The sequence below is a fragment of the Sinohyriopsis cumingii genome, chromosome 6 (assembly GCF_028554795.1).
Source record: "Sinohyriopsis cumingii isolate HCF-2022 chromosome 6, ASM2855479v2, whole genome shotgun sequence".
Classification (NCBI taxonomy): Eukaryota; Metazoa; Mollusca; class Bivalvia; order Unionida; family Unionidae; genus Sinohyriopsis; species Sinohyriopsis cumingii.
The window spans coordinates 149,183,991-149,209,478 of record NC_142966.1 but is presented as its reverse complement, the minus strand read 5'-3'; the positions used below and the strand labels follow the sequence as shown (position 1 = coordinate 149,209,478).

Here is a 25,488-nt window from a genome sequence, read left to right as displayed (position 1 = left end):
ATGCATAGATCCGACCTGTCAATCAAATCCACAAATATTGACCAATCGGACAACAGCGTCAGATGCTACAGTAACATCCGCCATGTTTTACCCACAAATTTTTGGGATATATTGACAAAATGGTGCTTCAGTGTGCATGGGGAACATGCAATGCAGATGAGAGATATCCAGAAAGGTTGGAAGGAGGCTGTTTTATACGTTTTTTGACTCCAAAACGTGATTTGGAAAAGGTGAAACGATGGATAAAGGGTGTGGTTGACTGCACAAACAGCTTAATATCACCAGAATGAACCAACACAAGGTCATTTGCTCAAAGGTAATTCAATTTAGATTTCACTATGGTAAATAAGTATATTTAGTATCCTAGAAAGTAATGTTAAATAGGAAAATATCTAATACACATTTCGTAAGGCTGGTTTATGTAATTGTTGTTGTTATCATTGGTTAACTACATTTCTTCAGTACATCATAAGCTATACATGACGGCCAGGTTTATCTGGTGGATGAAAAACACAGGAAGAACCACAGACTCACGGGAAACTACTAAAAAGCTATTTCCACATACCCACACTGACCGAGCCTGAGATCGGAACATATGTGGATGTAGGTGAGATGGCAGTGACTAGTAAAGGTGAGAGCTTTTGACCACTCGGGCATCCAGGTCACCCTATAATATTAGTGCTTTAATTGTAAGTATACATTTATCCTATACCAGCCCTATTGATATTTTTATCTTGTATTGAAGGAATTAATAACAGGTTTATACATTAGGTTATTGTCAGTGTATGTATAATGGAAAATATATTTATGATATGACTAGGTCATGAATAAGAATAAAACTTCTTTATTTCAGACTACATTGTCCATACATCTAAATTAAAATATAGATATAAAATGTTTCTTTGTTGATATTAATATAAAATGCCAAATTTGCTTTTTTGATTGTCATATATTGTTTTGTAAATATACATATTTTTCAGCACTTTGTTGGAGGAAATGGACCAACTGCGAATTACCCAGACCCCATTCAAGTTGATGGTTCATGTAGTATGCCAGCAAGAAAACTTCCAGTGAAGAGAGCTTCTTCACAACAAAGTGAAAACAGTCAACATAAATGCAAATGCCTGCATTTAGAAGAAAACGCAACTAAGTAAGGGCCAAGAAACTCACAGAATATGTTTAGCTTTATTAATCTTTTACATATGAAATTTAACAATTTTAATTTCAGAATAAATTCAGACATTAATCTTAAAGTACATAAACCCATGTAAGTATTTTAATCACTTATTCTGAAGATTGCATATATGGAATTGCACAATCTCTGTAAAATTTAGCTAACTTTTGCAACATTAAGTCATAAATGGAATGTCTGTTTTAATTCTTTCCACATCCATTACCTCTTGCGTGTACACAATGAATTCACAAAATTCACAACCTGTAACCTGGGATGTCATGGGTGGGGGGAGGGTGGCATTCCTCCCACCCATGAATTTGCATGTGCTGTAAAATTGATATAGCCTATATACGAAAATTAACAAGCCCGTCAAGTTCCCCCCACCAAAAAAAAGAAACCTGAAATGATGTCCCTGCTATTGCTATCTCTCTAATCTGTTATTCATCCTGAGCCAGCATGTTGATATTTGCATTAATCAAGTTTTGCCCCCCACACCCCACAAAGCTGAAATATGTCCCTGCCTGTAACCATAAGTTGGCCTTGAATCTGTGCATAGTAACTGTTTGTTTTCTTTAATGATACATGCTCATCCTTCTGTAAATAGAAATCTGGTATATCACTGCATGCTTTTTCAATAGGCATTTTTCTAGCAGAGAAGGGTCATTCAATTTCCACATTTCCACATACTCCATTGTTACACAGTTGCCCATCAGGCAAGGCACCCAAAAATGAAAAGTCATTATTAACCACAAAGCCACACTCATGGAAATGCCTAGAAGCATACAGTTCAAGATACCTTTCTTTAGCAGTTTTCTCATGTCTTTTACCGTATTCAAGAGCTTTGGCTTTCACATCATTTTTTAAAAATAAACTGTTAATAAACTTTTCACTGGGTTTAGATTTCCTTGATATTACTTTTCCAAAATTAGATGTTGTAAGTCTGTCTTTTCTCTCATGAAACCAGTGATCCGACAAGGCCTGATTTCTTGTCTGTACCTCAGTGTCACATGGATTTATGCACTTTGTGTTCTCATTGAGTGGTTTGAACTCATTTGGTAAACACAATGGAGAAGCCCTTGTCACAGATGTATTACCACAGTCCTGAGTTATTTGTGTAGTTTCTCTCAGGTACTTTGTCTGAAATGAAGAAAAGAAATACTTTTCTTATTTTTACAGGGATATCAGCAATGGATATATTAGCAGTTGAGAATCAGGATCTAAAGCACAAATTGTCAAATAGTTCAAGAGAGAAACAAGAGCTTCAACTTAAAGTGTAATCAAAAGATAAAGAAATTCAACATCTGAAGAAAATAATTGCCAAGAAACAAACATTGAGTGAAACAACTGTGAAGTATAAAGAAAACACACTGAAAACATTGTTTAAATACTATACAGGATACGCATACATAAGAATTTTAGCTTTATTGGCCTTTCTAGCCCATATATAGTGTCCAGTCAAATATGGACCAGGACGAATGGATATAAAAAGCCTTAGTCAGGAAGATGGACTGTTTTTCAACAATATGTAGGCTTAGGCATGGTTTTGGTTTAAAAGAGTTGGCCACACGGTTTGGACTCTCAGCACAGTCAGCCAGTGTTGTGCTTAACATATGGCTCGATCTTTTGTATTTAAAACTTGGCCAGCTTTCAATTTGACCACATAGAGATACTATAATAGAAAACATGCCATCTGAATATAGGAAAGAGTTTCCCACTACCATTATTATTATAGATGGAACTGAAGTTAAAACTCAAATTCCAAGTGCACTTTGCCTACAGAGCCAGTTATATAGTGATTATAAATCTGCAACAACTCTAAAGGGGTTGATATGTTGTGATCCTAATGGTTGTGTAATGTTTGCTTCAGAATAATGTACAGGATCAATTTCAGATAAATCTATCACAGACCAATCTGGTTTTTATGATATGCTTAAAATACTAAAATCAATTGGTTATATTAAAGAAGGAGATGCCATAATAGTAGACAAAGGTTTTAACATTGCAAAAGAAACAAATGAACATGGTTTGGAAGCAAACATTCCACCATTTGCATCGGCAAGTAGGCAAATCACAGCTTCTGAGACACTTTTGAGAAACAAAATTGCCAAACATAGGGTACATATAGAACGTCTCATATGTAAAGTTAAAACGTACAAACTTTTATCACACTGTATTCCTACATCTTTGTTTCAAAAGGCCAACAAAATATGGACAGTGTGTTGTCTTCTAACACTTTTTCAAGATGTATTTGTTAAGCATGAACACTGAATATACTATGAATGGATAGTACCTGATACGATAATATTGACCCGATCTGCACGTCTCCTAGAGGTGTTGATACTTTAGGAATGTTTGGTGCAATTCTGCACTATGGAGGTGTTCCCTTCAGACTAGAGAGATGAGACATGTCCTTTTCATCCACTTTTTGTACTCTAAATGTAAAAGAAATGTACTGAAATAATCATGTTAAACAATGTTATTTCTGTGCTTACATCATATCAGTGCCTATTATAGGCATCTATAATTTTTGCACATATTCTCAATGAACATCTTATTACTTGTTCTATTTGATGACATTGTACTGTACATTTACATGAATATTTTTCTTTTACATATCAATTCAAGTATGTTGCATCAGCATGATGAATAAAAACATAGTGTTAAAGCTTTTTTGTTGTTGTGTTATTTTAGTCTGGAAGTAATAAATAGTTAACTCTCTGTTCCATCTACAATAAGATTTTAAACAAGTATTTCTGTTGGTAAATAATTTGTATTTTAAATTCACACTTTTTGTTTATATCTGTCTGGTAAACCACTGGCTTCTTTTTCCTACTCTCTGTCGGTCTAGCAACCACAACATGGTTAAGTGGCACTGGTTTTATTTTCGATCCCCTTGGCACATGCCATTGCTGAGGTAAGCTTGTGCAGCTCAACTGGTCAGGAACAGTGGTGAAGTTCTGTAGTCTGAAACCCTGTTGGGACTTAATTAGCCCTACAACATGGGACCAATGCCCAGTGACCCTGCAACAATACATTTTTCAGATATCATACATATTAATAAGTAAAATAAATGCTATTGGTTCATATATCTGAAGCATACTGTTTACACCACTTTTTGAAATGCCAAAGAAAGTGTTTACACATTACATGTATTAAGTTTCCAAACAACATGTGTCAAAGTTACAATTCTGATAACTGCAATTAGTAAATACTCCCAGTGACATAAATACAAAATAAAACATGTCAGATGTGTTTTTTGTTTGTCTTTAGTGCTGCTGCCTTTGATTTCTGACATATGTGGGCTTTAAATATTCTAGTATACTGTATGTCGGCATGGTCATGTAAGTGAATTTACTCATATGAAAATAAATATTAATTTTTCTAAAAATGAATAGTAATATAGTTTATGCAAAGTCTATTCAGTCCCAACTAATGAAAGCTTTACACCTTAAATGTCATCAAAAAGCTTCCAGAGGTTATCCATATATGACATCGTACACCGAGGGGGATTGAACAAGTATGATGATGGGGGTTGGGGTATTTAAAAAATGTGATGTCACAAAACCAACACCAGTGCCATCTACATGAGAAATAATTTAGAATGCAGTGTCGTATTGTTTTTCTAATGCAAAGGGATTTCAAATCAACTTTAATTTTGACAAATGATGTCATATGAGGGAGCCAAGTTTTGTGATCAGGACAGGGGTGGGGTACAAAAAAATCCGCTCAAATTATGTGACATCATATATGGATGACCCCAGACTAAAACTGTGGACATTTACATAGGTGGCCAGGTGCTAAATTGGGTAAAGAGAAAAGGACCTAGGGTGAAATTAACAGCTAACATGATAATATGATTTTTATTTTCAACAGCTGCAGCTTTCATTGAGATTACAGTACGCTAACACCTTTAGGTTGACCTCATCAAAATATATCCATTTACATAATTTAACATCTGTTTTTGTCATATGTACTTCTCGAATAGTGTGTATATAATGACTTTCTAAAGGAATGTAGATGTATGAGGATCCAAATAGAGTGAATACTTGCCATTTTAAAGAATGTGCAATCAAATAGTAAAAAATAACACACACTACTTAAATAGTCTGTACCAAACACATACATGACCTGTATGACTTATGTTATAACAGCTGCCATTACTAAACAGTTCGGGGCCCCAAGTGGCCAAGTGGTCTAAAGCGCTCTTCGTTACAGATCACTGCCATCTCACCTCTGTCTGCGTGAGTTTGAGTCTATAATTCAGTCAATGTGGGTATGTGAGAAAGCTTGCCAGTAGCTTCTCGTGGGTTGGTGGTTTTTCCCGGGTTCTTCCTCCACCGTTAATTCTGGCCACCATACATAGCCAATTGTGTGCTGAAAAATGGCGTTAAACCCCACAACAACAACAACAACAACTAAACAGTTCAAACATAAAAATAGTTCATGAAAAATACAAAAAAATATTAAATCTTACCCCGCTTTACATGAACAGTATGCATCTTCAAACTTTTCCTCCGTAATTTCAATGTGCAGACGGTAAGGAGGTTGGTTCTTCTTCATAGATGGCCAGCATCTCACTTCTACGTGAATATTATTTTCAAACTCCAAAACTTTGATCACGTGTATATATCCTTGCGTAAAGTAGTTCATACCCTTCTGCAACACTTTACTGGAAAGTCTCTCTTGATCAGGAAGGTATTTAAGTGAAATGTAATCGGGAATATACGAGAGAGAATCTGACATGGTGCCTGTATTCTGTGAAGATTCAGCCATTTTAATGGGAAGCTTGGGGTTCGCAGTAACAATCTCTAAGGGGGGGGGGCAAGGCTTATCTAGTCATTTCGGATCTATGCATTGTTGCTTGCTATGGATAGTGGAGAACTGGTTAGAACTAAGTAACCTGATTTTAAAAAGGCTTCTGATTTAGCTCACCATACCATAACTGCATGGAAACTTGATAAGTACAAAATACCTGTAACTTTTCAGCAGTCTGAAAATAAAATATATGACCGTAACATGTACCATGCATAAATGGTACACTGTCCTGCTCGTGTAAAACTATCCTTGGGGCAGTTTATACAGTTAATTGTCATAGAGGCAATTAAAGGGCAAGGTGCTGAAATGTAAACGACCACCATTTCACCTGTTACTCAACTGACTGAAAATAGCTAAGGTGATCTGTTAAGTCCTTTGATAACTGCTGTTTGGGAGCCCATAAAGCTAATTTGCCCACTAAAGTTGACAAAATGGAACAACCCAATTCCTTTTGAGTTTTAGATAAATGAAAGAGGTGCTTATTGAAGAACCAAAGTTATTACACATCACTGCCTTGAATGAGGAATGTTTTTTTCTGTATTAAAGATTAGTGGCAAGTTTGTTAACAGTGACAAAATTTCTCTTAAGTTAAATTTTACTCCATATATATTTTTACTCCATATATTAAAATAATAATAATAATAATAATAATAATAATAATAAATAATAATAATAATAATAATAATAGTAATGATTTATAGAGGGTGGCTCATTAGTCAAGGACTATTCTCCCTTGAGGCCCTCTTAAGGAGAGTATAACAATGCACATTATGTGAAGATAGTAATAATTATTGTTTATTTTAACATGTTAGTATTAAAATACTAAATTCCATTATCTATTAGAAACACATACATGCTCATATCTCTTCTTAAATACTGTAATATTTTCAGAAGATTTTACATGTAATGGAAGCTTGTTCCACAGAACTGTACCAGAGTATTGGAAGCTCTTTTTAAATTGCTCTGTTCTTGGTTTTCGTGCTAGAGGGTTTCCATGTGATATTGATCTCAACTGGTATTGTGTTGAAAAAGGCCTGAATAATTCCTGAAGATTCTCTGGTGCATTTCCATGTAAACATTTATATAAAAGAACTGCCTTGTGAAATCTACCGTGTCATATATTGTGAACCATTTGAGTTCTGTAACCAATGCTTTTGCGGGATGATCAATAGATGCATCTAAATTATGCATGCTGCTTGTTTCTGAAGTTTATCAATCCTGTCAAGCTCAGATTTAACAGTTTCCCCATACATTTGAGCAATAATCCATTGCTGGAAGAATATATGACTTGTAGTATAGATTGTGAGTTTTCATAGGTAAATATTTCTTGATTCTGCTGAGTAGGACAATTTTGGATGACAGTGTTTATAAAGCATGGTTATTTCAGTCATTTTAAGGTAAAATATCTCAATGCATTTCCATTGCTTCAGGAAACTATTGGTGAAGCAAGTGAAGTCCAGCAAAACTAAATTTCTAAACTCCCGGATGGCAGAGTTTTACTTTGTAAAACTTTTGTCTGCATGGGTTCAAGTCTCGGGTTCTGCCAATATGGATATGTAAGAAAGCTTGCCAGTAGCTTCTTGTGGGTCAGTGGTTCTTTCCAGGGTTTTCCCTGGTTCTTTCTCCACTATTTATACTAGCAGCCGTGTACAGCCTGTCTTGTGCTGAAAAATGGTGTTAAACCCTACAACAAAAACAACTTTGTAAAGCACAGTAACAACAGAGAGCATCTACCAGTAATTCTTTGTACATACACAAACTGCAAAGAACATATTGACTTAAGTCATTCTGGAGTGTATGACACATGTTGAAAGAGAAATACCACCTGTACATAACATCTGGACAAACCAGCATACATGTATATCTGACATGCAACTGATTATGTACAGACTGTTACCTTTACAATTTTGTACTATTGTAATCTTGTTAAAATATCAAATATTAATTGACCAATGTTTCTCAGGATGATTCTAGCCATGAAACTGACTGACAGACAATAATAAGCACACACTCATGTTTGTACAGTTGTTTTGTGCTGATCAAGTTTTAACATCCATACTAGAGATAGGTGTTTATTACTACTGTAGTACTGGAACAGATACCATTAAATCTGAAATATTATGTCCACTCCCCAACCCCCAACTCCTGTGACATGGTCAATCCCTAATGTGAAGTACAGAGTATATTCATTTTTCTATATAGACAAGCATATCTTGTGGTCACACTGCACTGGATACAGTTCTGACAATGCAAACATACCGTCATCAAGAACGACTCATTTAGGACATGCTCTGAGAATCCAGCAGGAAAGTTTGAACAACAGTTCCATCCAGTCCCTATTTATTGCTAAGAAAACACAAATTACACTTGCATTACATTCAAACCCCCTACTGAACTACTGACAGCAGCAAAGATTGCATCTAAATTAAACCATATTTAGCCATCCAATGGATTTTAAAGAAAGAAACTTTCACGTTTTTATCTAATGTCAATATGGTTGTGATTATGTAAACTGCTATGTGCATATGTATGGTGATGATATCTGACAATACTATGTTTGCCAACTGTTTCTTTTGCTTGTAAGTATGTATATTAAATACTTTATTTTCTTTTTTTAGATTTGACTTTTCAATCATTTTGTACAGACTTATACAAAAAAAATAGTTTATTCTTAATTGGATGACAAAGCATCATTTTTCATGTGCACTGACCCCACCATGAGACCATAAAACACTCTTTGAATTATAAAATCCTCCAACACTGTCTGGGAATAAGACAGGTATGGTAAAAGTATTGTCATGTATCACTTTTATGGTTCAAATCATACCTTTCTGACAGCAGCCAACAAGTTGTTATTGACAGCATTAAATCAGAGCTGAGGTCCATCAACAAAGGAATTACACAGGGATCTATTTTAGGGCCTGTATTATATGGTTTATAAATTACTTACCCCTGTATTTACAACATTCAAAATCTGATCTATATGCTGAGGATTCTACTTTGCACAAGTCTGATTCCAATGTTAGAACACTGAACAAAAAAAAATGGGTGAAGATTTATATCACACTGAGTATTGGTGCTCACTGAATAATACTTTAATCAGTCCCCTAAAAACAATGGCAATATCACATAGCAATAGGCAAAACTTATCAGCAAACAGAAATCTTGATCATGAGCTATATATTCAAGATAACTAAATTGAAAATGCTAAATAATAAAAACATTATGGAATTCATGTTGTTAAGAATCTAAACTGGAGCAAGCAAGCAAAACATATATATCTGTAATTTAGTAAACTCAAGCCCTGAGAAAAAACCTGCCTCAAGATACCACCTTCAATCGCAGAAAAGGTGATCTCTTGAAACAGGTTTCATATCATCATTCCCTACTCTAATCAAATATAAACAATAACTGGTGTATCTCACTCATCACGATATGCTATAAACAATAATTGGTGTATCTCACTCATCACGATATGCTATAAACAATAATTGGTGTATCTCACTCATCACAATATGCTATATCTCCTTATGAAGAATGTGTAAATAATAAATAAATGCCTAAAATTTTCTCTGTGCAAAAGCTACCTAGAAACAAATGTATGACAGTCTGCATACATTCAACACATCCAAATCAACAGGATCAGTGATGGAATCTGACCACTGATCTTGAAACTTCATGCCCAAAAAATACCAAAATCACTCTGTTATCTTGTCAACTTGACAATAAACACAAATGTGGGGGGGTGGAGGTTGATGAATTAAAAGTAGCAAGAGTATGCCTATGTAAAAAACTGGTGAAAAATAGGACCAAGAAGTTACTGAACTTACTTATTATTGTCTAAATAAAATTTAAAAGTATATTGCCAAGCAACAGTAGATGTATATCAGAGCAAAATATTTTAAGAAGGTCAGTCCAGCTTACATGCTTCATACTCCTGTGTTACTGTCTGAACAAAAATGACTGAAAAATTAATAACAAGGAAGATGGCCATGTAGTAAGAATAGGAATTTGTAAATCATTGAAACATTCCTGTCTAAGCTAAAAGTTTTCCTTTGAATCAATTAATTAGTCTTAATCTTACGGAAGTAACAAATTCCAGCAAGTCTGCAAATCAGCAAGTTTGCAAATCAGTATGTTATTTTAGAATTTTCACCCAATACTAAATCAGGTATAACACAAAGCTCCATTTTAGGGCCACTATTATTTCCAATATTTATAAATTACTATGCATGCAACCCATGCAGTCAGGTGATACTAATCAAAATGCTTCCAATCCAAAATCAAATCAAGATATTGGTCAGATGACCTTAAGAATCGCATTGACTGGTGCCACTCAACAACAAAAAATGATAATTAATGAAAGCAAAGCTAAATGTGGACATCTGCCAAACCGAGATTAGCTAGATCAGAATAGACAGGGTCTAAGCATTTGGTACCCTGATTGAACATGTATGAGCAGAAGCACCACTGGGTGTATATATTAATAATAACATGGAATGGAACACAGATGTTGATTATTTTGCTCCAATCCATAGCTGAAAAATACCTTTCCCATGACAGCAAAATAATTATTTTAATGCCTTCATTTTGCCTAATCTTGTAATGAACAACTGTACAGGTAAATGTAGTCTTAAAATTACAACAATGGGCTGTACGTATCATTTTAGATGCACCATTAAATATTTCCAAAGAATATTTATTTACAGTTACATTGGAGGACTATTCATGGTTGAGTAACTTGTTGTGACGTTCTTATTGACAAATATGTTCACGGGATGGTTCCTGGTTATCTCCAAAATCTTCATAAAGTGTGTAAAACTGAAAAATATCACTTGTCATCTGAGGCTCAAATTAACTGTCAAATTTTCCAATTTGTTCAAAGGAAGTTTTCAATACTCTGGTGGCAAGGTCTTTAACTCTTTGTGATTATCTGTTACGGCTGCGCAAGAATTGAAATGTTAATACAGACATGTTTTAAGTGAGTAAATACTGTCTGATTTTTTTTAAATTCAGTCTTGCTGTCTGTTTGATCTTAGACATGTATGTTTATATAGTTTTGTGTTTCATGCCGGTGTTGGGTAAATACCATGCTACTCTAAAGGCATGTACATATACCTTTGATAGGAAGACTTACATTTAGATAATTTAAGTTACTCTACTGAAATGAAGGACTATGTATGTATGTATGTATCTATCTATCTATATATATATATATATATATATATATATATATATATATATATACACACACACATACACACACTGGCACACAATCAATTTTATAAAGGCACAGCAATAAAACGTGGATTTGTGAAACCAGCCACTGAAGTTACTCATGTCCTTTTCACAGCAACATATATTTTGTATTACAATGGGGAAAAGGCTGAAAATATTCTATCAGATCATATTCAATTTCTATCTTTTTCATCATGTGAATCTGTAATGGAAAAAGACATTTAAAACAATCAAAAACAGGCATATTTATTTTCCTTAATTCTTTCTCTTCCTTCATTTAGCAAAATATCAAACTCTTACCTTGGAATACATCTGACAGGTTTTATCTCCATCTTTCAAATATTTTGTTTCTACAGTGTAAATTTGAAGGTCATGAACAGTAAAGAAAATTAAACATTAAGATTGCCTCACAGGCAATGAACTCCATGACTGAGATCTTCTGATAAGGTTCAATTTAGGTACCATATGTACTTGCTTAAAAGTTTAGTTCAACTGCTAAATGCACAGATCCAGATCTGCTTTCACATTCTGTGCCAGCTGATCGGGGTCTATGCAGTTTGTTGGGAGTAATCAGTAGAACAAAAACCATTAGACCTCGATCTGTAGATGCATTATACTGTAGTAGATATGGGATCTCTGTTGTTTGCAGTTTCATGACTTGTAAGCAATTATGGATGGTATGTCTAGGGGCAATTTTATTTCTAATTTTAAATTGCTGTAAATGACCTACAAGTCCACACACCTTTATCAGATGTGATGTCATTAATATACACTGACAATAATAGATAGTGACATAATTTGAAAGAAGTTAGAAAATATATCACCATATATTCTCGCTTATTAGTCCGGTCTAACTACAAACAGCATGGGCATAATGTTTTAGCATATTAGGGTCTATATTGTTTGTTCAAATAATTACTCCTAACATACTGCACAGACCCAGATCTGTCAGTATATTATGCCACATCAGATATATATATATATATATATATATATATATATATATATATATATATATATATATATATATATCCACACACATGTGGCTTGTTAATTGTTCTCCATTAATATATGCCGACAATAACAGTGACATGATCTGAATGAAATTACCAAATTAAAACAAATGTGATTAAAAGATGTACATATTACAAAATTAAATAAATGCTGATGCAACGAGGTATATATCCCAAAACTTCAGGTTTATTAATTGTTCTTCATTAATATATGTTGATTAAAACATATCCATAAACTTCAGTCCAGTTAATTATCCTTAACTGCACATCAACATCAACCACTTGTATAGCCTACAAAATTTCAGTAAAATTATGATCATAGTAGGAGAGATAAAAACTTGCCATCTGAAATGTTTTTAAAATATAATCCTTTGATAATTTTTTTCAGAACTTTATACAGGAGAAGCTGGAAAATTGGGCAACCTGAATGCACATCTTTACACCAAATGTTTCTGCCAGGTAAATTGGGCAACTAGTATGCACATTTTTACAGCAACTCTTTTAGCCAGGTAAACTGGGCAACCTGGATACACATTTTTACACCAAATGTTTTAGCCAGGTAAACTGGGCAACCTGTATGCAAATTTTTATACCAAATGTTTTAGTCAGGTAAATTGGGCAACCAGTATGCACATTTTTACAGCAGCTCTTTTAGCCAGGTGAATTGGGCAACCAGTATGCAAGCCAGGTAAATTGGGCAACCTGTATACACATTTTTACAGCAACTCTTTTAGCCAGGTAAATTGAGCAACCTGTATACACATTTTTACAGCAACTGTTTTAGCCAGCATACCATTCAGTAAAATCCATCCAGACATTTATTCAAAGTGATGATAACTCACTGAATTTCTGTTGTTGTTGTTGTTGAAGGGTTTAACGCCATTTTTCAGCACAAGATAGGCTATACATGGCGGCCAGTATTAATGGTGGAGGAAGAACCCGGAAAAACCCCAGAAAGAACCACTGACCCACGAGAAGCTACTGGCAAGCTTTCTCACATAACCACATTAGCCGAATCCGAGACTCGAACCGACGCAGACAGAGGTGAGATGGCAGTGATCCATAATGGTGAGCGCTTTAGACCACTCGGCCACTCGGGGCCCCTTGAATTTCTGAGAAAACCAATTCTTAAAAATAATTTTTTTTTTTTTTTTTTTTTAAGAAATCTGCCTAGAAATGAGCAAAGAAAACAAATGTAAACTTTTTATTTATTTGCAGATCACATTTATTTTTTCAAATAAAGTTTTAGTATGACCCTTTAAGATGCTCAGAGAAGTGATGAAAAGCCTAAAGCCTAACCTTCCTAAAGCCTAACCTCTGAAAATGCATCAGTTTTTCATCAAATAAATTTCACAAAATAAGGAAAATATAAACTTATACTGTTACACTTATACCACCCACTCCTTTAGCCTCAATGCAGTCAAATCCTTCAAAGTACATGAAGTGATAACAAGCTTCTTCCTACAGTTTACATGTGTCTGCTCAATTAAAAAACCAGGAAGATGAAAGAATATAACACTCATACCAGCCACTCCTTTATCCTCAATGCAGAAAAATTATCCAATGAGCTTAAGTGATGACACATTGTCATTAATGGAAAGACATACTGACTGATGCTAGAAGAGTGAATGGTGGGGGGGGGGGGGAGGAGGAGGGGAGGAAGAGAATGGAAATATAATCTCAATAGCTGCTTCTGATATTTCATCTTTTCATAATCAATGTCTCAAATGGACAAAATCTTCATCCAGTCCAATAGTTCTAATATAAATACCTCCTGCTTTTCTGTTAAATACACACACACACACACACACACACACACACACATATATAGTTAATACTGTGCAATACAGGTGAACTCACTGCAGATTAGATCCTGTAACTAATTGAGTTACCTGCTTTAATTAAATAGAAAAATAAAGTCGTTATTACTAGTCTCAGCCTACCCAGACTATCTGCTGCTGCATAGAGAATTTGTAGATACCAGTTATGGGAAAATAATTTTGTTTAACAGATAAAAGATAAAGGTAAAACATTAAATCATAAATTTAAAAGAAATATTTATGTGACATGTCTTTATCTCTTTCAAAATCCAAATGTTGTAACAACATTAATGTTAATGCTAACAATGACACCTTAGTAACTGAAAAACCTAATATATACCAGTATGTCTGTGAAAAACCTGATATTTACCAATATGTCACTTGAAGTCTAACCAGTATATCATTAGAAAACCTAATATCTACTTGTATTTCACTGGAAAACCTCATATCTACTGGTATGTCACTGGAGGACCTAATATCTACTGGAATTTTACTGGAAAACTTGGTATCTACCAATATGTAACTAGAAGTCAACCAGTATGTCACTGGAAAACCTGACATTTACTGGTATGTCACTGGAGAAGCTAATATCTACTGGAATTTTACTGGAAAACCTTATATCTAATGGTATGTCACTCAAAAACCTAATATTTACTGGTATGTCACTGGAAAACCTGATATCTACCGATATGTAACTGGAAGTCTACCAGTATGTCACTGGAAAACCTGACATCTACTGGTATGTCACTGGAAAACCTATCTACCGATATGTAACTGGAAGTCTACCAGTATGTCACTGGAAAACCTGGTATCTACTGGTATGTCACTAGAAAAACTAATATCTATGCCTTGCTGTCTGCTATTTAAGCATGCATGAGAAATAGATGCTACAAATATACCCTGCTTTCATTAAAAAAAAAATTTTTATTTATGAACTCTTCAAGATTTATTTTTGCAAACTTAAAACAGCTCATTTTGTATGGTCTTTGATGGTACAAGAAACATACAAAAAAAGCACAGATACTCGTTGGTGACCATCTACTTTTGCAAAGTCCAAAACCCAATAATGAACCTGGGACTTCAACAGTGCAAAGCAAATACACTATTCAGGCAAGTCAGCACAAAACAATCTGCATTCAAGTTGAACCTAGACAAATTCATGTTTCTCCATCATAACCAAACGTTACACTTTATTAGAAAAAGATGGCATTAAAAAACATGTGAAAATTGAAAGTTTGAGAGATTTCAATGAAAATGTTCTTAAACTGACTGCATCTGCAAGATAGATTTTAAAGCTCAGTTGGATATAGCTTCATAAAGATTTTAATTCAAGACTATTCCATGCAAACTATTTTTTTGCTACAATTTCTCACCATTGTAAAACCTCTAAAGACCATAACCTCATTAAACCAAAATGACCTTGCAAATGAAATAGTTTTTCTGGTGCACATATCTGTCATTAAAAATATTTTAAAAAACTAACTCTCTAAACTGAACATAAAAAACCTAATACAGTCACCCAGAAGATTTTGTCTTGTGTAGTTAAAAAATGTTTAGCTAAATGTACAAAATTTTAAAATGTAATGCATTTAGAATTTGTTCATGAATATAAAATCATGTCATACACAAATCCTGAGTGTGTGTTTAGTTTTACAGTATGGCAAAATGACAGATGTTAGCTGATCCAAGCCATCTACAGACTGATACCAGTAATCTTTCTGTAATACATAGCAAAGCACAGTTCCAAATCAAAGATCCATGAATCCACTTTTGTACTATCTGGTCCACAATAACATGCCCTCAAAATCATTTCTTGAAAATGTTTCATCAAGCCATCTTATCAGTAACCAAATTAATGAGTCATACATATATATATCAAGTGATTCTCTCTCTCTCTCTCTCTCTCCATCCTTTTACTTAATTTCTGTGCACATGTTTTCTTGAGAAAATGGGTAATAAGAGGCAGATACACTGAAGTGCAGACAGTATTTAAATACATTACACAAGGCACAATAGCTATTATAAAAAGTACAACAATGATTTTGACTGAAAACCAAAAAGACGGAAAGAAAGATAATTTGAAAATGGATATTAAGACCATTAATTTTAACATAAAGTACAATGATGGATTTCAGATTGCCCACTCAGTACTGTGGACAATGGACACAGGGAGCAAGGGTTTAAGTGTCCACTACAAATAGTGCATGTCCACTCCATTCAGTGGATATCCACTCAATCTAGTTTAACTTCATTATGGATTATATCAGTTGCATCAAGTTTTATGACACCCTCACTAATTTTGCTGCATTTGCCCTGTGAGTCTTCACACTTTAAACAAACAGAAGGGAGACTTCCTGACACTACACCTGACCACAGTTGGTGTCAATTTCATATGGTTACATGAACAAACAACAGTAGTAACATTGCTTGTGGAATTTATATCTCATCTAGCTAGGGGAAAGCACAGACAAATATAATATAGAAGAAAAATGTTTAAAATTTCTTAAATATTCCCCATCACTGCCCCATAACTAAGCATACATCAGAACATTGCCTAACTACAGTGTACATCATGTTTACTGACTACATGCAAGCATGCACAAGTGCTGAAATTTACATACTGGTCTGCAATTAGTGGCAAAGTTGATGTACTTTCTCAATAAATGATATCTGTTGTAATGGTTTTTATTTTGTCATGGTTCAATTTTAAATTTCTTAATATTTTCATGACCACACTAAACATATTATTTAAAGTAGTACACATGTAAAAACCTAAAATCCCCATCTTCTCACAAATGCACAGGACATTCACTTACCGCATTCATCCCATACAGTATCATGCAAGCAGCATATTGAAATTTACCAACTTATATAAATGCCAGTCCTTACAGCAATAATAATTTCTGAGAATAAACATAAAGACTAAATGACTACAACTAAAGATTACGGGTACAAATAAACACCATACTATGGATAGCTTAAATGTATAATACGAGATATGGGACATGATGACACAATTGTCGTAATTCTTTCTAAAATGTATTCAGTTAACTTGTGTAGCATAGTATATTAAACCGATTGGAAAAATAAAAAAGCTATGCTAGAAAACTTTCTTCTGTAACTTTATCCTTAGACTTAAGAAACAATATTGATCATTTCAATGTATGATAATTTTTAAATGCATGGAATTCTACACTGTATTTAAGGCTGCACTCTATCAGTGGCAATTCATGTTAAAAAAGGAAGTGATTTTCATAAAACCTTTGTTCATCACTTGTTTCATGAATCAATCATCAAGCACCTGCAGAGTGACAGTAAACTCTGAAGTCAGCCACTATGGGTGTTAGCTTCCTACCTATTAAATCAACAATCATCAATCAGGAAATACATGTACATGTTCCTACCAGCTATTGAAAGGGCTTCAGTCTGTGTAGCACCAATATTTCAAAATAAAGACTACCAGTAACTACTAAATTAAACTTTTTTGTTTTGTTTTCAAAATGAGATATTAGTTCATGAAAATAGGACGTTATTTTCATGAAAAACTGGTTTCTATCATTATATAAAGCAAACAAAATAAAATAATTATCTGCCAATTAATTTTCTCATAAAATAAAAGTCTATTGCAGCTACACAAAGCTATAACATGTTTAACAACTACATGTACTCTACATTTTAAAATGCACCTTGGAGATCTTTCAAATAAAACAAGTTTATTATATGCAAAAAAAAGAGAAATTATACATTCCAACCTTTAATCTGCATAACCTGTTGCTTTTTCCATCAACTCAAAAAATGACACTGATTATTATAAAACATCAGTTTGAAATTTGTCTGATAAAAATACGGAAATAAAACTTTCATACTTTTCTTTATTCAGAAGGAAATTGCTGTTTATGAATGCATAGTGTATGTAAGAAGAATTTTGGTAATTAGTTGGCTAATTAACCTGGTTTTATTGTGCTTTTCCTATTACTTTTAGTTTGGTTCTATACTACTACTACTTTGTAATAGTTAAATATAAATGAACTAAAAGCTTCAGAAACTGAATAGATTGAAAATCGATCAAGCCAGTATTGCTGTTGTAATCAAAACAAATACACTATCAATATTTGTGATGACCCTAGCATTGCATGTAATATAAAAGGTTCACAATAAACAAGAAATGATCAAGATTTAAAACCTCTGAAGCCAAGACCTCTTCCACCTGTTATTTGAACTAGATAAAGTTCTACCTGGGAGACCTAATGAAGCCATTAAAAATATTGTCACATGTTAATAGCAATCAATGCAATTAGAAATGGATTTTTATAGCCATGGCAAACAAATAGCTTAGCAATTTCAGGTATGCAAGGCTTTATTTATAGATAAGATGTGTCCAGCTTATATTAGTACAAAACAGGTTAAACAAAACAAAAAAACAATCAACAAGAAGATATTTCAGTTTTATTAAACTAGAACCAAAATTATAAACAAATATTAGGCTGCCATATTACTCACTTATAAGTCCAACTGCAAATAACATAGATCCTGATGAAGTAGCATAATGCATGTGCAGATCAGGTTCTATGTTGTTTATTCTACTTATTACTCCTAACAAACTGCATAGACCCTGATCTGTCTTCATATTATACAATGGCAGATCAGGTTCTATGTTTTTTATTCTACTGATTACTCTCTACAGACTGAACAGACCCACATCTGCTGGTGCATTATGCGATGGAAGATCTGGGTCTATGCAGTTTGTAGTTGGACTTGTCTTGCAAGCGAGTACATATGGTATTTATTAAAGACTAAATAGTCAGTTCTAGCAAAGATATGCATTTCATAGCATTGGAAATTCTAGTTCAATTTCAAAAGACCATGATATGATGCATGTCCAGGAGAAATTGACAACTACTGCAATATGGAAAAAAAAGAAAACTTTTTACAGCAGCACCAACAGCCAAGGACCGTTCTGGTGGCCTAACTGGTTAGAGCATCTGGCTTGGATGCATAAGGTTGTTAATTCGAACCCCGGCTGAGTCAAATCAAAGATTTACAAAAATGGTACTAACAGCTGCCTTGTTAGGTGCTCAGCATTAGGAGGTTAGTGTTAGGAATGGTCAGCCTGGTGTCAGGATAATGTGATCGAGTGGGACATGATGTTACATGTCTGTGGTATGATGCTGCAGTGTTAGACATCACTGTAAACTGCCACACTGAAGACATCATAGTGATATGACTGAATTTTTTTAAAGCTAGGTTAAAAATCCAAATCACACACTCACACACACACACACACACACACACACACCAACAGCCAAATTGACCTAATCCTTTTTTTTTCTGTCCAGTGTACACATATATCTTTAGGCACTTTACATTAAATTATTATTGCTTTTAATTTTACTTTTGAAATCCAGCTACCTGGCAGCCAGGAAACAGAGAAAGACAAATGTGGGTGTTTATGTATAAGTTAATTGTAAGTTTAAGAGAAAGTTTGAAGATAAAAATGCAAAATAAAGTTAAAAAGACTTGGGATACCACCGCAAGTTTCAAACTCATTATCTCTTGTTTGGCAGTCATGACACACAGAAAGACAAATGTGGATGTTTATATAGCCTAATTGCCTGTCCTTAGATGGGAGTCAAAGTTTTACTATAATAAATTTTTTTAAGTATTTAAAAAAATTTAAAATTAGGATAAGAGAGTTTGGAAGAAAGTTTGAACCTAAAAATACTACAAAACATTTTTTAAAAAGCTGAGATGCCACTTGAGTTTTGAACTTGTGTCCTCTTGTTTGTCAAATGTGACAAAAAGACAAATGTGCTTTTTAAATACAAGATTAAACAGTCCATGCAATCATGTTATATATTGCTTCAGCATCTTCTTTATTTTAATGATTGAACAGTCCATGTATTGCATCTATTATTTTAATAATTGAATAGTCAATGCAATCATGTGTTATTTTAATAACTGAATAATCAATGCAATCATGTGTTATTTTAACAATTGAACAGCTAATGCAATCATGTATTATTTTAATAATTGAATAATCAATGCAATCATGTGTTATTTTAATAATTGAACAGTTAACGCAACCATGTGTTATTTTAATAATTGAACAGCAATGCAATTATGTATTATTTTAATAATTGAATAGTCAGTGCAATTATGTCATAGAATGATTCAACAGCTTCCTGTCTTATCGAGCTGCTTATACCTACATGTGATTTCTTCTTTTGTCTCTTTAAAAGCAAAAAACCCCTCTCTCTTTCAGCTACAGATATTAAAACCATTGTACCATTAAATCTGATATATTTTGTGAACACATAAATATTTTCAAGGTAGTCTGTATTCACAAATTCATCTCTCTCACAATACATGTACATCAATGAATTTTATTGAGTGAGTCTTTTGAATATCAAATGCATTGTGCATAGCGTTTTTAAAAAAAAAAGCATTCTGCACTGTTTACTGTAGCTCAGTTGATACATGTTAAGTTCCATAGTGGATGTCCATTATTATGGGCAATAGAAGTTCATTTCCACAGCACAAAGATGGATAACATGTAGCAATAATCAGCCATATATTCATCTAGTCTTTTTATATGAAATATCATTTCTCTTTATTCTAAGCCACATACAAAGTTCCAGCAACTTTTTAAAAACATTTTAAATTAATTATAGTTTTGAGAGTGCTAATTAGTCAAGACAACATCCACACATGCCTTAGTAAGCACGCACCCCTCTTTTTGACACAACTTGCATAAAATGTGGCCACTTAGAAAAGTGGTCCTTTTTATATAAAATAAATCAATATTGTTTTTGGCTTCAAAGTTTTGGTTCAGAGAACTTAACTTTTTTCTTATTAAAATGTATTTAATTTTTTTACCTAAAGAAATTTAACAAAAATTATTTTTACACTTGAAAAGATTTTTAATGAAAAAGTGTACAAAATGCACAGACAATACAGTAGTGCAGATCTGAATGTACCTTATGATCATAATTAACACTGTTATACCAGGGCACCAAGGATAGTTTCCAAACTATCAGGTAGCAAAGATCATCTGAACATATGCACAAAAATCCAAACAGCGTAACAGTGATAACGTACCCAAATCAACACATTTTCCAAGGCACGATAAGAGTTAAATCCCTTTACAGTTCATCAGAGATCATTGGGGATAACAATAAAATTCAGCCATTTTAGCATTTCTTTGTTAAAATCGCTTCTAAATGGTGATCATTTTTTCCCTGGTGATATCTGATCTATTGGAAAAGGAAAAACTGTCTCCTGAACAAATGTGTACACTAATTTTGACACCAGTAATCTTCTATAGGCCACTGCAAATTAATATAATAAACTGTCTCCATAAAACTGTGTAAATTTAGTTCCCAAAGAGCTTTCTTACATTCATATCCAATTTATCTTAAGCAAATATCTCTCTGCAGAGAGATAAAATATATCTCACACTGGGGACATTATTTAACCAAACTGATGTGCACTACTTTGAGTTAGCATATGTTGCATGTTGTTATTGCTGAAAACAAAACTGATGGCACATGATCAGGAAAAGATCGAGGATTTAGTTTCCAAGAGAGGGTTCATTTTAGAGATGTGTACAATTACTTAATTTTGCTTAAAATAGCCAATGTTCTCTGTTTTCCACACCAAATATATGCACTTGTTTTACTTTAAGAGGGAGCAAGGGCTCCATGAACTCCTCAGGAAGCGCTACTGGAAATGTGTTATCTTGTGCATACAGATCAAGAATTTAAATTTTTAAGATGACTTTTTAACTTGTGATGCCAAATGAAATTATCAGAAATATCAGATTGGCAACACAACATTCATGACTGGAGTTACCAATGATAACATAATTATGATAGAAGATAATACTGATATAAATATTCATAATAGGAGTTACCAATGGTACAATATTCATAATAGGAGTTACCAATGGTACAATATTCATAATAGGAGTTACCAATGATACAATATTCATTATAGGAGTTACCAATGATGCAATATTCATGATATGAGTAACCAAGGAAACTATTCATGATAGGAGTTACCAATGATACACTATTTAAGATAGCAGTTACCAATGCTACAATATTCATGATAGGAGTTACCAATGATACAATATTCATGATAGGAGTTACTAATTCTCCAAGTAGTTTAAAAGAATTAATGATAAACTAATGTGATCCTATTACTATAATAAACTATTACTACTACATAGTACCAGTTATTATAAAAATTTCTTATTTTTGATACATATTATTCTTTTCATCAATGGTGTTATTTTACAAAGTTCTATTAGAAGCACATTTTACTCCAGTACTGGCTATTGTTAGAAGTACACAGTACATTTTACTCCAATCCTAGTTATTGTTAGAAGCACACAGTACATTTTACTCCAATCCAAGTTATTGTTAGAAGTATACACGCATTTTACTCCAATCCTAGTTATTGTTATTGTTATTATGTTGACCATATGGATATTTTTCAATTTCTAAACTGTAATTTATGTTCAGAAATTCATTAATTCACATGGCCCTAGAGAGGCCTTATTAAAAGGGGCTTCCAGAAGTTTTTAAGTACATGTAGTACTTTTTTTCTTACGGAAATTTAGCTTCCTCTATGTGTTATTTCATTGTGCCACAACAGGAAAGGAATACAACTCCACCTGATATATTATCTACATCATGCATCATTTAAGCAACCCAATTTTACTTTTTTGTTTAGTTATTATTTTGGGAAATGTCATTAACAAAATTTCTGAATATAAAAAGTGATATTTTTCCAGGTTTAACATTCTGCAATCCTTAGAAATTTTCAAGGAATATTGTGCAAATTTCAATGAGGTTTTCGATACATTCAACGACTATTCACAGATAAAACAATTTTCTTTCTTAATTTAAGAAGTTTTCAAAACAACCCCTCAAATTCAAGGACTATTCCAGGTTGTACAAACCATGAATACCATCATGACTTTCATTCCAGGAGATTATTTCCAAACATGAAGATTTAATACTGTATAAGGATAATGAAACAATAAGCACTACTGATAATTTCAATGTCTGGGAACTACTTAATTTGTAGCAATGTTTTTGGGGAAGAAAACCTTCCCGCAGTCCTGCTTGCATAACTAGCAATATCACTGAACTTAATTACTTCAGTAAAGTCACGTGTTATGGTACGTAGTCATCAGTCTAATAATTTAAAAGGCCAAAATGTGTTTACCTGAGAATGTATATGAATCCAACCAGAACGGAAATCTTCATTCATCAACCCTGGGCTTAAAAATGTAAAATGTCCCAAGCAAAGAAAAGCAACAGGAATTGTTATCAACTGAATTTATTTGGCAACTGCTGCTGTCCATGAGCAGCTAAAATCAATTTTGCATCTATTAGAATGTAGAACAACTGAAATCTTCCTTTAAAAAATCCTTAGCTTGCTGCTGTTGAATAATTTTGCTTAATCACTACCAGTAAATGTATAATGGCACAAAGGTCATCATTGTTAACAGAAAACTTTTTGAACTGATAAAAAAACAAAGTTCATATTCTCTGGTTCTTCCTATATATTTTTTTTAAATATCACCTTTAATGAGAGACAATTTTAATGACAGTTCAATTAATTACCAACTATACTACAAATAACCACTCTGAAATTAAATATCAAAGCCCAGATAACACACTAAACCCCAAGTAATTAATGGAAGTTTCTAAATAGATCATGGGAGAGAACTCCGGCACTTGCATTCAATCCATATGAATTAATAAATCAATTGTTTGATGTACCTAGACTGCCAATAAAACAGACTGCACATTTTTCAAGCTTACTTGAGTTCAATTATAAATACATTCATGGGCATGTACAACCAATCACATCTACAACAAAGATTGGAAACACCTCCTCTATTATTGAACTATCATGTTGCTGTCCTTTTACATGCAAATGAGGGTGCTAACAAGGTGAGTGTCAAAATTAAGTGCCTGTTAATGCTTGCATGGTGGCTAACAACTTGGGGAGGTAAACATCCAGTGATAAATGATGACAAATCAGCCATTTGTTTCACAAACAGTAATTTGGGCAGACAGTTTTATTAAGTCACAAATTCTTAACTTGGCATTAAGAAATCAAAATCAAGCCTGCAAAAGAGGACTGCAGAACATTTCCATTAAAAAATAGAGGACTGCAGAACATTTCCATTAAAAACAGTCAGAGGACTACAGAACATTTACATTAAGAATAGTCAGAGGACTGCAGAACATTTCCATTAAAAACAGTCAGAGGACTACAGAACATTTCTATTAAAAATAGTCAGAGGACTGCAGAACATTTCCATTAAAAAATAGAGGACTGCAGAACATTTCCATTAAAAACACTTTGTTTTCATCAGACAAAGATAAGATGTTTCACAAATTTCATGTTCTGCTTTTGAACAAACAAAAAACTTTGTGAACATGTTAAGGACACATGGTACTAATTATATGGAAGAACTGTGAACCAGTCTAGATATGGGTGAACAAATAATAAAGTATATACGGGTTTGGTGGTCCATAATTTGTTAATAAAGAAAAGTTAAATTTAAGTAAAAATATCTTTTGAGAGTTTATCCTATCTGTAATTTTAAAAAAATGAATTCAAAATTCTATTGATGCAATTTTAGTATTTTTACAGACTTGACTTAGGAGCACTGAATAATGAAAGTAGCAGCTGATTCATTTGGTGCAGAATTGATAACACGTGTTTCATGCACATGTAGATGAAAAAAATGCCATGGTTTATATGGTGTTCTCCACACAGAAGTTTGCACCAAGGTTAGTTGTGCAGGGAGAAATATAGGTCTGATCATCAGCACCCAGAAATGTTAAGTTATTGAATTTCAAATATGATGATGTTTCCATATGTCTACTATGAGAGCTGAATTAGTACTGTGAGTCCTTAAACTCTGACACAATTCCAGTGCTGACCAGCAGGAAATGAACACATTCATCCACCATTTCCTCCCAGGTCTTTTTTATGAACTTCCTGATTAAGAACATAATTTTGCATGGCAGCAACCAACTCTTCAGCAGGCAACCTTATCTGAGAATGACCAAATTTTGTTTTATGTTAGTGGACATGCATGTATAATTCAATTTTCTAAAGAACAAGTGCTGCAAACTTATTCACACAAATTACATAGTTTTCATCAGTGTGTTTTGTAATTTACCAAATCACTAAAACAATTAAGCAACATATCTGCACAAATAATACATGTTTGGCACAGTTATCACTACAAAGCATCAGGATTTCCAGGCCATTCAAATTTGAATGAGTTGGATGCTGATGAAAATCAATGCAGTTCAATTTCCTGACAAACTGAGAACTGCCATCAATTAATGAGTCAGAGAAAGGTGTGGTATTCTAATCAAATCCATCATTTTTT

At 33.4% G+C, this 25,488-nt stretch overlaps 2 protein-coding genes and 1 pseudogene across 3 annotated transcripts in view; 1 reads left to right on the top strand and 2 right to left on the bottom strand.

The window, feature by feature from the left end:
- Positions 1-25,488, bottom strand: part of LOC149798245 (tripartite motif-containing protein 2-like) — a 169,580-nt gene that overhangs the window by 112,042 nt on the left and 32,050 nt on the right. The window contains exon 1 of one of the 2 annotated variants that reach the window (XM_089963375.1): positions 11,528-11,760. The exons of the other annotated variant lie outside the window; for it this stretch is intronic. Within the exon in view, the coding sequence (XP_089819501.1) occupies positions 11,528-11,539 (12 nt within the window). The 5' untranslated portion in view covers positions 11,540-11,760. Of the gene's footprint in view, positions 1-11,527; positions 11,761-25,488 lie in introns of those variants that run through there. 2 annotated transcript variants of the gene reach the window in all.
- LOC149798247 (uncharacterized) lies at positions 120-3,458 on the top strand (annotated as a pseudogene).
- Positions 1,170-6,176, bottom strand: LOC149798246 (uncharacterized). Its single transcript, XM_089963377.1, has 4 exons — positions 5,649-6,176; positions 3,962-4,195; positions 3,465-3,606; positions 1,170-2,311 (listed from the first exon to the last, which is right to left on the bottom strand). Exons 1-3 carry the CDS (start codon positions 5,945-5,947, stop codon positions 3,543-3,545), a joined length of 597 nt encoding a protein of 198 aa, XP_089819503.1. The 5' UTR covers positions 5,948-6,176; the 3' UTR covers positions 1,170-2,311; positions 3,465-3,542.